This window comes from Grammomys surdaster, unplaced genomic scaffold (assembly GCF_004785775.1).
Source record: "Grammomys surdaster isolate TR1022 unplaced genomic scaffold, NIH_TR_1.0 958, whole genome shotgun sequence".
NCBI lineage: Eukaryota > Metazoa > Chordata > Mammalia > Rodentia > Muridae > Grammomys > Grammomys surdaster.
In genome coordinates, this window is record NW_021605377.1 from 6,867,423 (window position 1) to 6,881,522 (window position 14,100).

At 37.3% G+C, this 14,100-nt stretch overlaps 1 protein-coding gene across 2 annotated transcripts in view; it reads left to right on the plus strand.

Moving 5' to 3' along the window:
• Positions 1–14,100, plus strand: part of Eea1 (early endosome antigen 1) — a 116,017-nt gene that overhangs the window by 44,935 nt on the left and 56,982 nt on the right. Inside the window, exons 3-9 of one of the 2 annotated variants that reach the window (XM_028783097.1) lie at positions 4,608–4,735; positions 5,360–5,414; positions 5,503–5,568; positions 8,455–8,494; positions 9,785–9,898; positions 10,478–10,599; positions 11,989–12,144. In XM_028783097.1, the coding sequence (XP_028638930.1) occupies positions 4,608–4,735; positions 5,360–5,414; positions 5,503–5,568; positions 8,455–8,494; positions 9,785–9,898; positions 10,478–10,599; positions 11,989–12,144 (681 nt within the window). The remainder of the gene's footprint in view (positions 1–4,607; positions 4,736–5,359; positions 5,415–5,502; positions 5,569–8,454; positions 8,495–9,784; positions 9,899–10,477; positions 10,600–11,988; positions 12,145–14,100) is intronic. The other variant, XM_028783099.1, reaches the window with a different exon arrangement.

Genomic DNA, 14,100 nt, shown 5'->3' on the forward strand with positions numbered 1-14,100 from the left:
GAGAGAGAGAGAGAGAGAGAGAGAGAGAGAGAGAGAGAGAGAGAGAGAGAGGCAGGCGGCAAGGTCTTATAGCCTAAGCTGGGCTTGAACTCACAATTTTCCTGTGTCTGCCTCTCAAGTGTTAGGATAATAGTATGTGCTATCATACTTAACTAGGTGATTCATTGTTTTTACATCAATACCCAAGGAAAAGAGTAGAAATTTAAAAAATCTTTTTAGTTTTCCATGTTCAGAGATTATCATTTTACTCATTTTGCTTTTGGAAGCTTTTATTGTTTGCAAGTTATTAATGGCCTACTGTTCAACCAAGTTCTTTATTGCCAACCTTACATTTTAATGAATAAATATACAGTATAGAATTTCATATATACAGTATAGAATTTCATATATTTCATATATATGTATATGTATGTGTGTATATATGTGTATATATTTATAAATATATACATGTATAGGGTCATAGAGATAAAAACATCTAATATATTGTTAGAATCAAAGAACTTGACAAGTTAATGGTGTTCTGGAAGGACATAAAGCAGTGTATGTAAAGGCACAGAGAGCACCTTATATTCTGGGACACAGGCTTGCTACTATTGTTAAAGTAAGTGGGATTGATTTAGAGGGGTTTGGACGTCAGATTGCATGGTTCATTAGCAGAATGGCCATGAAGAACTTGTGTGTCATGTGGATGATAAAGATTGGTGAAGAATAGCAAAGAGTCTGTTTTAGGAAGATGCTTCTGGCAGCTATGTGGAACATCCATTAGTTAGAAGAAAGTAGGCTAGGTATAGGAACACTTTGGAATGTTATTACATTTTACAGTACAATAGATAGTAACTGAAGAAGAGACGCTGCAGGGAGGGTGGGAAGAAGACAGAAAGGAAGAATGCTTAGATGTGCTGTCTTAATTGCCAATGAGGTTGAAGAGTCGTTCGCAATTCTTAAGTTTATAGTTCATGTTGAAAGGTGAAAGTTGCCGGGCAGTGGTGGCACACGCCTTTAATTCCAGCACTTGGGAGGCAGAGGCAGGTGGATTTCTGAATTTGAGGCTAGCCTGGTCTACAGAGTGAGTTCCAGGACAGCCAGGGCTATACAGAGAAACCCTGTCTTGGGGAAAAAAAAACCCTTAAAAAAAAAGTTAGTGAAAAGAAGTTTGGGAAACAAGTTAAGGCTTGGATTTACTGTTTGTAAAACACCTATGGGATGTAGATAGGGATATATGTTCTTGCATGTATAGATCAGAACTGCCCTGCATAGTATTGGTTTGATATTTGGATTAGCATGCAAGTGATAGCTGAAACCACTTGCATTATTCTATACTAGGGAACAAATGTGGCAGAAGGGTCAAGGAGAGCATACTGGGACAGCTGCATGTCTGCCTCACTGCTAGGGTGCCAGAGCACTGCCAGCAAGCTACTTGTGAGGCAGAACATAGTCTGTAATAGGAGTCCCAGCCTGTGAGATCTGGGATGGATGCTGTGGTTCTCAGTCTCCTGTGTACCCAAACACTGCTGGGGACTGGAGGGAGTTGAGAATGGAGTTCCATGCGCTGTGTTGGAAGGGGATGGCTGAGCCTGGGACTGGGAGGAATCCAAACGGTTCTGAGTGAAGTAAGGTTCTTGCTTGTCCAAACTACATTATTTTTTATGGTGGATGTGAATGCATGCATTTTATTCAGGGTAAATCAGGGATTAAATACCTTTTTCAGTACTGGGTTTTTTGTTATTCCAGATGAATTTGAGAATTGCTCTTTCTATCTCTGTGAAGAGTTGAGTTGGAATTTTGATGGAGATTGCATTGAATCTGTAGACTGCTTTTGGTAGAATGGCCATTTTTACTATCTTAATCCTGCTGATCCATAGCATGGGAGATCGCTCCATTTCTGAGGTCTTTGATCTCTTTCTTAAGAGACTTGAAGTTCTTGTTATATAGATCTTTCACTTGCTTGGTTAGAGTTACTCCAAGATATTTTCTATTATTTGTGACTATTGTGAACGGTGTCCCTTCTATAATTTCTTTCTCAACCCATTTATCCTTTGAGTAGAGGAAGGCTACTGATTTGTTAGTCAATTTTATAACAGAACACCAATGGCTCAGGCTCTAAGTTCAACTATTGACAAATGGGATCTCATAAAATCGAGAAGCTTCTGTAAAGCAAAGGACACTGTCAACAGGAAAAAATGGCAACCCACAGATTGGGTAAACATCTTTACCAACCATTACCAACCAAGTTGAAGTTGTTTATCAGCTGTAGGAGTTCTCTGGTAGAATTTTTGGGGTCGCTTATGTATTATTATCTTATCATCCACTAATAGTGATATATTGACTTCTTTCTCAATTTGAATCCCTCTGATCTCCTTTTGTTGTTTAATTGCTCTGGCTAGAACTTCTAGTACTATATTGTTTTAATAAACAAATATTTTGGGTATAGGACATACCCCTGCAAAATCAATTGTATGGAGGGCTTGTTCTTAAAGTCTAGAGGGAAGGGTAGGCTGGGTTGGTGGGGGCGGGGAGTGGTTTCAGAATTGACATGTTCTGGTAGTTTGTAAAAGTAAAGATTTGGAGTAAGGCATCCTTAGAGCTCTTGGTGAGGAGTATGTGGATGTGCAAAGTGTGGGGAATTATTATTCATGGAAAGGTTTTGCTTTGCTTTGTTTCAAGACAGGATTTCTTTGTGTAGCCCTGGCTGTCCAGGAACTTATTCTGTAGACCAGGCTGGCCTTAAACTCAGAGATCCACCTGCCTCTGCCTCTTGAGTGCTGTGATTAAAGGCATGAGCCAGCACTGCCTGACTTCATAGAAATTTTGAATGCAAAAATGTAAGAGACTAAAAGTTAGTGAGATTTCTTTTGTATATTAATCAATTATGCTGAAATAAAATGCAATACTTTGAATGCTACTTACAACTCATATACCTCTCAAACAGATAATTTTTAGAGGACCATCAGACCACCAGCAAAGGAGTTCTTATAGCCTTTGACTTGCTAATACCGTTTGTAGTTAGCTAGCTATACAGTGGTCAATTTAATGCCATTCGGTTAATCATTGAGTCCATTCCACCAAAACAAACAAACAAACAAACAAACAAACTTTTCCTGTGTATCATCAGTCTTCTTTCTTTGTGGTTTGGGACTGTATTTTAAAATTTGTGTCTTTCACAGAGCTATCATTATCATCATTATTACTATACTCAGATGATAATAGATACCTTTTGAATAAAGTCACTGGGTAGCTAGAAGATAAGGAGACCTGTTTTAAGGAAGTCACTTTTAAGTCAGCAAACTCAAGAGATAATAAAATATTCTGGAAACATGAGATTCACCTAGCAAATCTTAGTCATTGGTGACTTCAGGAAAGTCATTTAGCTTTTCTGAGCTTCCTGTTCTATAAAATATGGGTTGTAACAATAAATAGGCATGAGCTTTAAATCAGATTGTGTACAGCAAATATGTGGTACATAGTATGAATCCAATAGAAAAATTTTCATTATTCTAGATACCTCTAACAGTTAATTTGTAAGGGTGCTTCTCAAATATTTTTGATGACATACTCTAATAAATATTTTTTTTCATTGATCAAAAAATGTAATAAAATGTTGTTTACTATTAGTAAAATAACCTCTAATGTATTCCGTGGAATGTTAAATTTATAGTCAAGTATGCTGATTTTATGATTCAGTCCTGAATTGTAACCCGAAACACAGAAAACATGGAATTATAGCAGCATGCTTAACAGCATTATCAATAATAGTCTTAAATCATACACTAGTTCTGGGATTATCAGGTCTTTATGTTTTATTAGGCTTTTCATTAGCTTGGGGCTTTTATTATATTTGCCTTAGGCGAGCAACTATTTATGTGTTTGCTTATTTGTTTTGAAGCAGGGTCTCATATACCCAGTCAGTGTTGGTCACTATGTAGCGAGGATGCCTTTAACCTTCTGATCCCTCTGCCTCTCTTTCCGGGTTGCTGAATCACACGTGTGCACCATCACTCAGCTAGGTATTTTCTGAGTACAACACTTAGCTAATAGAGCTTTGTGTGAGACACTTATGGTCTTGATTTTTTCCTTTGGTGACAAAATCATTTCATCATCTTACCTTTTTAAATATTCCTATGAAATAGATTAGAACAAGTGTTACTGAGAAAAAAATTGTTATGGAAAATGTTTTCAACTAATCTAGATTAGCTAGGTATCGTGTCACGCACCTTTAATCCCAGTGCTCAGAAGGCAGAGGCTGGTGGAGCTCTGTGAGTTCAAAACCATCCTGATTTACATAGTGAGTTCTTGGACATCCAAGGCTGCATAGTGAGACTCTATCTCACAAAAGAAAAAAACCACAAACTAACTGATGTCTTATTCATTTCTTCAGCCATTAATTTGATGCAACCTAACGTGTTTTCATATGTTTTGTATACTTTAAGCAGAATTAATAGTGACATAAATACCTTTGCTTGATTTTAGAATTGTGGCTTATCATTATAAATTACAGTTTATTTAATAGCATTATGGTGTAAGTATGAAATTTGGCCATATTTCATAGATGGTAAGTGTTGTTCTTGAAGATTAAATAGTTTCACACCTTTTCGTTCCCCTTTTTATAGGGTTTCATATGTCCCCAGTGTATGAAATCTCTTGGCTCTGCTGATGAACTTTTCAAGCACTATCAGGCAGTTCATGATGCTGGTAATGACTCGGGTCATGGTGGAGAGGCCAGTCTTGCTTTGACACGGTACAGTATGCTAGTTTGAAATGTGATGCTGTCATGGAATGCACATATGATGTAATTATTATGTCAACATTAATTACTTTCTGAAAATTGTACTGTTTTCATACTACTTAATTTAAATCTATCCTCATTTAGCATGGTCTTCCTCCCTAGCCTGTCTGTTTACCTTCTTGTCGGTCTGAGTCTTGGATGAGACTCAGAATGGAGACGAGTCACCATATCACATCCAAGGAGCACAGACAAACCAGTGTTATTCAGTCAAGTGAATGAAGGGGAGAGTGACCGGGCGGGGCAGGTTATTCACATTTATAGTTCTGCTGGCAGCTTCCGATTTTACATAGCTATGTTAGGAAGTCATTCATGATTATTGTTGATAAATTAATAGAAAATACTTTGTTTCTGTTCTAGGCACTTGACAGTCAGTTATCTGATTAGTTTCTTGAGAATTGTTTTTGTTTGTGAACCAAGTGCATTTAAGACTGAAATTATTTTTCTAAAGGCTTTTATGCAGAAAACATTCAGTGTTTTTAAAATAATTGAGAAAGCTATAACATTAATAGTTACTAATTATCACTTGCTAAGCTCATAAATTAAAAGAACTCTTCCTCTCTCCTCATGCATCTTTAGAGATGATATAACACTACTCAGACAAGAGGTCCAAGACCTACAGGCCTCACTTAAGGTAAGAATGAATATGCTAATGCCTGTTTATTTTCAGTTTCATATTAAAAACTGGTTTAAAATGTACTAATTAAAATCTTTCTTATCAGGAAGAAAAATGGTACTCAGAAGAATTAAAGAAAGAATTAGAGAAATACCAAGGGCTACAGCAGCAAGTAATCGCATTTTAAATCCTTGAAGCATGTTCATTAGTTGTTTATTTTCATTGTTGAAAGTTAAGCATTATACCCTTGTAAGGAACTTGATATGGATACCTTCTTAATTTATTTTTTGTGTAACAGCCTATTAAATAGTCTGTATAATTTTAATGAATTTGTAAGCAAATATGGGAAGGAAAGCTTCTTAAACTTGTTTCATTAAGAATTTGCTATGTCAGGTGTGATAGTATGTTTATAATCCCAGGCACTTGGAAGACAAAGACCAGAAAATATGATTTCAAAGACACCCTACCCTAGGCTGCATACCAAGACCTTGTCTCAAAAAGGGGTGAGAGGGCTGGAGCGGCGGCTCAGTAGTTAAGTGTGCTTGCTGCATTTGCAGAGGTCCCAGTGTCAATTCCCTGCATCCACATCAGGCAGCTCACAGATGCAGATAACTCCAGTTCCCGGGGATCCAATGCCCTCTTCTGGCCTCCTACACACATATGCTTGTTCATACACACAGTTAAAAATCAGGCTGTCTATCAACCAGCTGTCTGTCTGTCTATCTATCTGTCTATCATCTATATCGTCTATCTATCTCTCTCTCTCTATCTATCTACTATCATCTGTATACATTGCTTTAAAAGAGTATCAGTTACCAGTTTTTAAAACATCAAGCTTATGTTATTCTATTTTTCTGGCAGTATACTTAAATGGATTAAAAAATTGAGGCTCAATACAAAATATAGGCCTCTACTTCCACATCTCATCTCACTGAAAACTCTTTAAGGGCAGTAACAATGGAATTGCCATTTCTTCTAATAACAAGACCTTCTTGAAAATGTCCTTCCAAGACCTGGGATTATAGGCATGTACCAGCATGTCAGATTTCATAAATAAATCTCTATAGTGTAAATTATAACTTATGTTTGCAATAATTCTCTGTTTAGAAGCAAATACATTTTAAATATCATTTTTAGCTATCAATATGTCTAAATCCAGTGTGTCATGAAATTTTTAAAAATCTGGTTTATTGGGAAATTCTTTATTCTTTGACATGGACTTAACTCCTTAAAATATTATAATATGTGAAAGAATTATTAATTTTTTTTCCCAGTGCCTGGATGACTTTAACCCTAAAAGATATGGTGGTGGTGATTGTCTCCTCCTCCTCCTCCTCCTCCTCTTCCTCCTCTTCCTCTTCCTCCTTCTCTTCCTCCTCTTCTTCCTCCTCCTCCTCTTTTTTCTCTTCCTCCTCCTCTTCTTCCTCCTCTTCCTCCTTCTCTTCCTCCTCTTCTTCCTCCTCCTCTTCCTCCTCCTCCTCCTCTTTTTCCTCTTCCTCCTCCTCTTCTTCCTCCTCCTCCTCTTCCTCCTCTTCTTCCTCCTCCTCTTTTTCCTCCTCCTCCTCCTCCTTTTCCTCCTCTTCCTCCTCTTCTTCCTCTTCTTCTTCCTCCTCGGCTTCCTCCTCCTCCTCCTTCAGTTTTTTTTTTTGTTTGTTTTTTGGGTTTTTTTTTTTTGGTGAGACAAGGTATCTCTACATAGCCTTGACTACCCTGGAAGTCACTATGTACACCAAGCTAGCTTTAAACTCTCAGAGGTCTGCCTGCCTTTGCCTCTGCCTCTGCTGAGAATAAAGGCATGCCTGGTGTTTTATGGATTAAAGTATATCTGTGTTTCACATATTTATTGCACATGAATGCATGTGTATATTTATGTGTGTGTGTGTGTGTGTGTGTACACATATATGTGAGTACCTTCGTGCATATAGAGGTCAGTCAACAGCTTGTGAGAATAGATTTCCTTTTTTGGCCCTGGGAGGTGAGTTCAGATCCTAGTGACAAGTACAGTTACCCACTGAGCCATCTTGTCAGCCCTTTATTTCTCTTTTTGAGCTGATTAATGATTGTTAATTTAAAAAATTATCTTTAATTAATGAAAAAGTTTGAAGTGCTGTGTATAGAACTCAGGGGCCTGTGTACTAAGCTAGTGCTTTCCTACTGACCTGTGTTCCAGTGTCTAACCATTGCTCTACCCTCACACAATACCCTTTCTGATTGTCATATTGATAGCATATAGAAGGGTATTAATTTTCAAATAGTTTAGGTGTTTTTATGCTTACAGTAAGGATATGATCAATGTAATGATCTCTTAGATCACATATTTATTTATTGCTACTTATTTCCCTTTAAATTCTCAGTGCTTAAAGGAGAGACTACAGTGAACAAATTTCACCGAGAATACACTTAATAGATGAGTTACATGAACAACTTAGAGAATGCCACAATTATTACAGTCCATTAATAATTTCTCAACTCTAGCAGAATCAGTCTCTCATGCTAAGTAAAATCTCATTAAAATTTAAGGTGTACCTTTCTAAGTGGTTTCTTGAGAGTGATGCTTTCCACAGAGTGCTGTGTAACAAGGATCACTTACTGATAGGGTGCACTGTAGGTGGTGGTGGGTAAGATTTGAAAGGTGAGGCTAAAGGAGTGTGACCCTGACACAGCTTGAGCTATTGGTCTTGGAGGAATAGACAACTGAGTGCTGCATGCTACGACTAAACCTGTTGGTGCCGGGAGCTTGTGCACAGTGTGATAAGCGCTGATGTTGCATTCTGGGGACGGGAAGTGCTGTTATTACTTTATGGCTGGATATATGGAGTTGTGGATGTCACCTGTTGCATGACACTATGAGGTTCATACGAACATAGACAAGTTCTTGGACTGGCAGACTGCAGTGTGGTGATGCTAGCCATCTAATGACACCTTACAGATATGAATGGAGGAGAACCATCAGATTCTATCCTTACCCAAATCCTGTTACTTAACTTGACAGACATGACAATTATATAGTGTTTTCTTCTCCTTTTACCACATTTATTTATGTTTTGTTTTAATTAAGGAGGCTAAATCTGATGGATTGGTGACTGATTCATCAGCAGGTAATTAAAAACAGATTTTTGTTTTCATTTTTCTTTTTTATCATCCTTTTTAAAATTTAATACTTGAAAAAGGAATTTTATTTATGTTTATATATGATGTTTGTAAAATGGTAAAAATATTGTTTCTGTATTCTGTCTAGATAGTTACCTGTGTCACAATTTAGTCAGTTATCTACTTCACTATATTCTGAAGTTACGAATAAACTTCTAGAATCTTACCACAATATGATTGCTTAAAGAAAATTCAAGTCTCTATTAGGGAATGATGTGTCTGTCTGTAGCTCTTGGAGTAAATGATGGGAGTAGCGTCTTTGTAGCTGCTGGTGAGTGGGTGGATGCTCAGAGACTAGTCCACATGAGGCTCAGATTAGAGGCTGTATTTAAGGGACTTCTCTCAGAATGAAGCAGTAGTGACAGACACTGACTGCACATTTTAATTAATGTGTTTTAAGGCCATGGTTGTTCTTAGTTATTTCTAAATTTCTTTTATAATGTTTCTGAACAACATAATATATTTTAAAATGGGTATGATGGTATGTGTCTGTAATACTATCACAAGTAGGCTGAAAAAGAGAATCACAAGTTCTAATCTAACCTTAGCTGTAAAGTAAGACCTTAATTTTTAAAAAGCAAGGAGTTAGAGTGAAGACTGAAGGAGTTGAAAGGGTTTGCGACCCCATGAGGAGAGCAACAATACCAACCAAGTAGAGCCCCCAGGGTCTAAACCACCAGCCTGGGAGCACTTAGGGAGGGACCCATGGCTCCAGCTGTATATGCAAGGGAGGATGGTCCTGTCAGGTATAGGTGGGAGAGGAGATCCTTGGTCCCATGAAGGCTGGATGCCGTGTGTGGGGGAATTCAAGGGTGGGAAGGTGGAAGTGGGGGGAGTAGGTGGGGGCACATCCTCATAGAAGCAGGAGGAAGGGGGGACGGGATAGGGAGTTCCTGGCCAGGCGGGGGCCAAATGGGGTAAGGGGAGAACATCTGAAATGTAAATAAAATATCCAATTAAAAAACAAAAACAAAACAAAAAAAGCAAAACTAAAATTCCAGACCAGTGTTTATAGATATTTGGAGGTCATTCTAATTATTTTTATTTATAAATCATATTTATAAATTGTGACTTACCCTAACTGATTCAAATATGCTCACTATTTTGAAATGTGAAAATAATCTCTTTATAGAGAATGGATTCACATCAGTTGTTATTGCACGATTATGACATAAGAAATACAAACTTAGTGTATATAACCGACATTACATTTAACACACTGCTATGCTCTCTTCTAGAGCTCCAGTCTTTAGAGCAACAGCTAGAAGAAGCCCAGACAGAAAATTTTAATATTAAGCAAATGAAAGATCTGTTTGAACAGAAAGCAGCCCAACTTGCTACTGAAATTGCAGGTATATTGAATCTGAATTTTTTAGTCAATAAAAATTTCTTACTACCCTTTCATCATTATATGTCCTAGAAAACTATCTAATATTTTAAGTGTAATAAAACATTTGTTGCAGACTATGGAAGTGATTAATGAAGTTTAATAATATGAATTACTGTGTAAATTATTTTGTTTGTCCTTCATTGTTTTTTCTTTAGTATTTTCTTCTTGAAATTTAAAGTTAAATTTTCTCTTTTGATATGTTTTATGATTAAAATGTAACATTTTAAATAAATTGATTGTATAATATATTAGACATTTAGTACTTGGTTATGCAATCAATTAATTATAATGTATTTTGTTTTAAATTATGTGCTCTTTGGTAAAATGTTTTATGTATGTACATTAAAATGTTAAGTAGCCTACTGTTGGGTAGAATTTGACATGATCATCATTTTATGGGCATAGTTATGGGTACTTAAGGAATGTGAATTAGACTTAAGTGTGTATAACTTAATACACAGGTTAATATATACAGGCTTATAAAACCTGCCTTCAGGGTTAATACTATGAAACTAATGTATGTATTGCTATTTTTAATTAGATATAAAGTCAAAATATGATGAGGAAAAGAGTCTCCGAGCAGCTGCTGAACAAAAAGTAACACATTTGACAGAAGAATTAAACAAACAGACAACTGCAATTCAAGATCTGAAAACTGAACTGGTAATTTATTTATCATCATTATGTTAGTGTATATCGTCCTAATTAAAATGAAATATATATGATACCAGGCATATGGCTAAGTGACAGAGAACTTGTCCAGGATGTATGAAGTTTTGAGTTGAATATCCACCTGAAGAAATATTTTAAAAATAGTTTAATAAACTGGAGGCAATAAAAAAATTCCATATATCCTTCTACCTACATATATACTCTATGGTTTTTAAAAGTAAAAAAGATGTTATAAAAAATAAGTCATTTAACTCCTTTAATATTATTGTTGTTTCTGTTTAAGTATAAATTTTTTGTTTTGGTTTTTAAATATTTCCTATATCCACATCTCTGAAGCTGTCATTTCCACACATTTTATTTGCTCTTTTGAGACAGGATCTCACTATGTAGCCTTGGCCACCGTAGAACTTGCTATGTAGACAAGACTGGCCTCTGACTCATAGAGATGCTCTTACCTCTGCTTCCGGAGTGCTGGGGCCATAGGTGTGTGCCACCATGCAGACATTTCTTTACACCTCAGTTTTACAATGCATCTGCTTTTAGGATTGCCTCCAATTGGAATGAAATTTTATTTTAAATTTTACAAACATAAAATTCAAGTCATCTTCTTTGATGACAGTATTTGTCAGTAGGTACCATGGTTCAATAGTGTCCTTAGGCTTTCCAGCCTTAAACCTATCTTTGACATCTTTATTTATGCAGCACTCAATAAACACGGAACTAAGTGACTGAATTACAAGCAATGTACTGAAAACCCTCAACAAGCTTACAACAAGATCTCTTTTTCTTCCTTGTTTAAATTTTATTGCCGGGCGGTGGTGGCGCACGCCTTTAATCCCAGCACTCGGGAGGCAGAGGCAGGCGGATTTCTGAGTTCGAGGCCAGCCTGGTCTACAGAGTGAGTTCCAGGACAGCCCGGGCTATACAGAGAAACCCTGTCTCGAAAAACCAAAAAAAAAAAAAAATTTTATTGCTGTATCATTGCAAGGTGTGGACCCCCTGGCTCCCTGCCAGGCAAGAGCTCCCCTCAGAGCTCAGCACTTCCTCAGTCTCATCGCCTCCTCCTCAGGATACGAAGAATGTACTGTCTATCAAGTCGTCGTTAGGATCCAGACACAGTTTGTTAAGGAAAGCAAAGCCGGGGAAATGCTAAGGATAGTTGTGCATTTGTGAGAGCGCAGCTTGATGTTACTCTTAAACAGAATGGAAAGAGGCTGTTGGTTTATTGAGGCAGGGATCAGTGTTCTGGGTTTAGAGTCTAAAAATTGGTAATAATGATTGTTTTTATTTTGATCTCTTTTTAATGACTTATTCTAAAACGTATACTATTTTAGTTTTTTTTTTTTACTGTAATATTTAATTAAAATGTGTGTTTCACAGCTTCAGAGACCTGGTATAGAAGATGTTGCTGTACTAAAGAAGGAACTGGTCCAAGTTCAGACACTAATGGATAACATGACTTTGGAACGTGAGAGAGAATCTGAAAAACTCAAAGATGAATGCAAAAAGTTACAATCAGAACATGCTAATTCGGAGGTAATGACACTCAGAGTGGAATGCTTCCGTGATAGATTACTACTGCACCCAATAAAATGATGCATGTAGTTAGATAATTCAGACTAGTTGGTAAGTGATGACTGAATTTATCTTAATTTGGTAGGAGTAGATGAGGTATGACGTCATTTCCTACAATTACTTCAACAATGTTGTTTGGGGAAAATACTTATAAATAATTTCTTCTCTCTTTCCTCCCTCCCTCCCTCCCTCCCTCCTTCCCTCCGTCCCTCCCTCCCTCCCTCCCTCCCTCCCTCCCTCCCACCCTCCCTCCCTTCTTTCTTCCTTTCTTTCTTTCTTCCTTTCTTTCTTTCTTTCTTTCTTTCTTTCTTTCTTTCTTTCTTTCTTTCTTTCTTTCTTTCTTTCTATCTGGTTCTTTAAAATCTTTTTGACATTCAGTCTCACTATCTTGACCAGGCTCTTTAACCTCCTATGCTTAAGTCAGCCTTGGTCTCCTGAGTGGCTGAGATGACAGAAGTGTACCATAGTACCTCACAGAAGATGCATTTTTTTTTAATAGGCTTATTTCTAATTGGTAGACATTGAATGATGTAGCTGAGAATAGTCTTTACAGTGTTCTGATTGGGACTGCAAAGAGTGGCTGAGCAGTTAAAACACTCACTGCTCTTGCAGAGGACCACGGTTTGGTGCCCAGCAACCGCAAGACAACTCACAAACATATGTCACTTCACTTCTAAGGGTCTGATGTTCTCGATGCTCTCTTCCTAGCCTCTGAGGGCACCTGGCACACATGTGGTACACAGATGTATAAGCAGGCAAAACACTTACATGTGAAAAGTAAAAGGAAATAAGTCTTCTTTAAAAATGCTCCAACCTACTACCGTAACTTGGATCTAGTTTGCCATATCTAGTCACACACACATAGAATCCCAACATTTGGAGGCTGAGACAGGAGGATCATGAGTTTGAGGCCAATCTTGGGTACATAGTGAGGAACCCTATTTGAAAACAACACACACATACACACACACACACCAAAACAGAGAAAAACAGAAAAGAAAAGCATTTGTTGTAGTGACAGTTTGTTTCTGGTTTTTAGCTGGTGACCAAAATACCACTCTGTTCACAAATAGTAACATGCCGGTAAATCATGGAGTAAAACCATTGCAGATACTCTGTGTCTGATTCCTCCTGTGTTTCCCTTTGTCGGTGTCTTATCAGTGGGAACTTAGGAGAGTGTATAGTTTTACGATGCACGAGATGCATGAGGCTCTACGATACCCGACACTAATTTACCATATAGAGTGCCCCAAATGACACTTCATAACCCTAACTACACAGTTTCACACATTGGCAAGTAGTTTGAGGGGGTTCATAAGTTTACCAATGTCAATTAAATATTGAGCAGTATTCCTAATTAGACTGTAAGTATAATTGTCAGCTGGAGAGATGATGGCCCAGCGGTAAAGAGCATTGGCTCCTCTTCCTAGTACTCTTCTATCCCTCCTGTTCCGAGGGGTCTGACATTGTCTTCTTGACCTCCACAGGCAGTGCCCATACGTGCTGCACACACATTCAGTCAAGCAACACTCCTGTACACATAAAAGATGAGAAGATGCTGAGTCAAAGTCTGATAAGGAAGAGTGTGTTTTAGATGACTTTAACCAGTGATTTATTTCTGTACTTAGTAAAGGACTCACGTCCTTTGATTAGATCTGACTGCTGACTGATAACTTCTCAAATTAAAAAAGTACTCTCTTTACTTAAAAATGCCACTGAATGTTGACATTTGCATATAAAGGAATATAGTGATTAAATTTTAATGAAAGTAATAAATGGTAGTTTTAGAGTATACATATTTTAAAGTGTAAACCCCTCTGACTTTTTTTAGTTGAGCATTAAAGAGTCATACTTGTTAATTAAGAATATTAGCAAATGCCAGGCAGTGGTGGTACACACCTTTAATCCCAACACTCA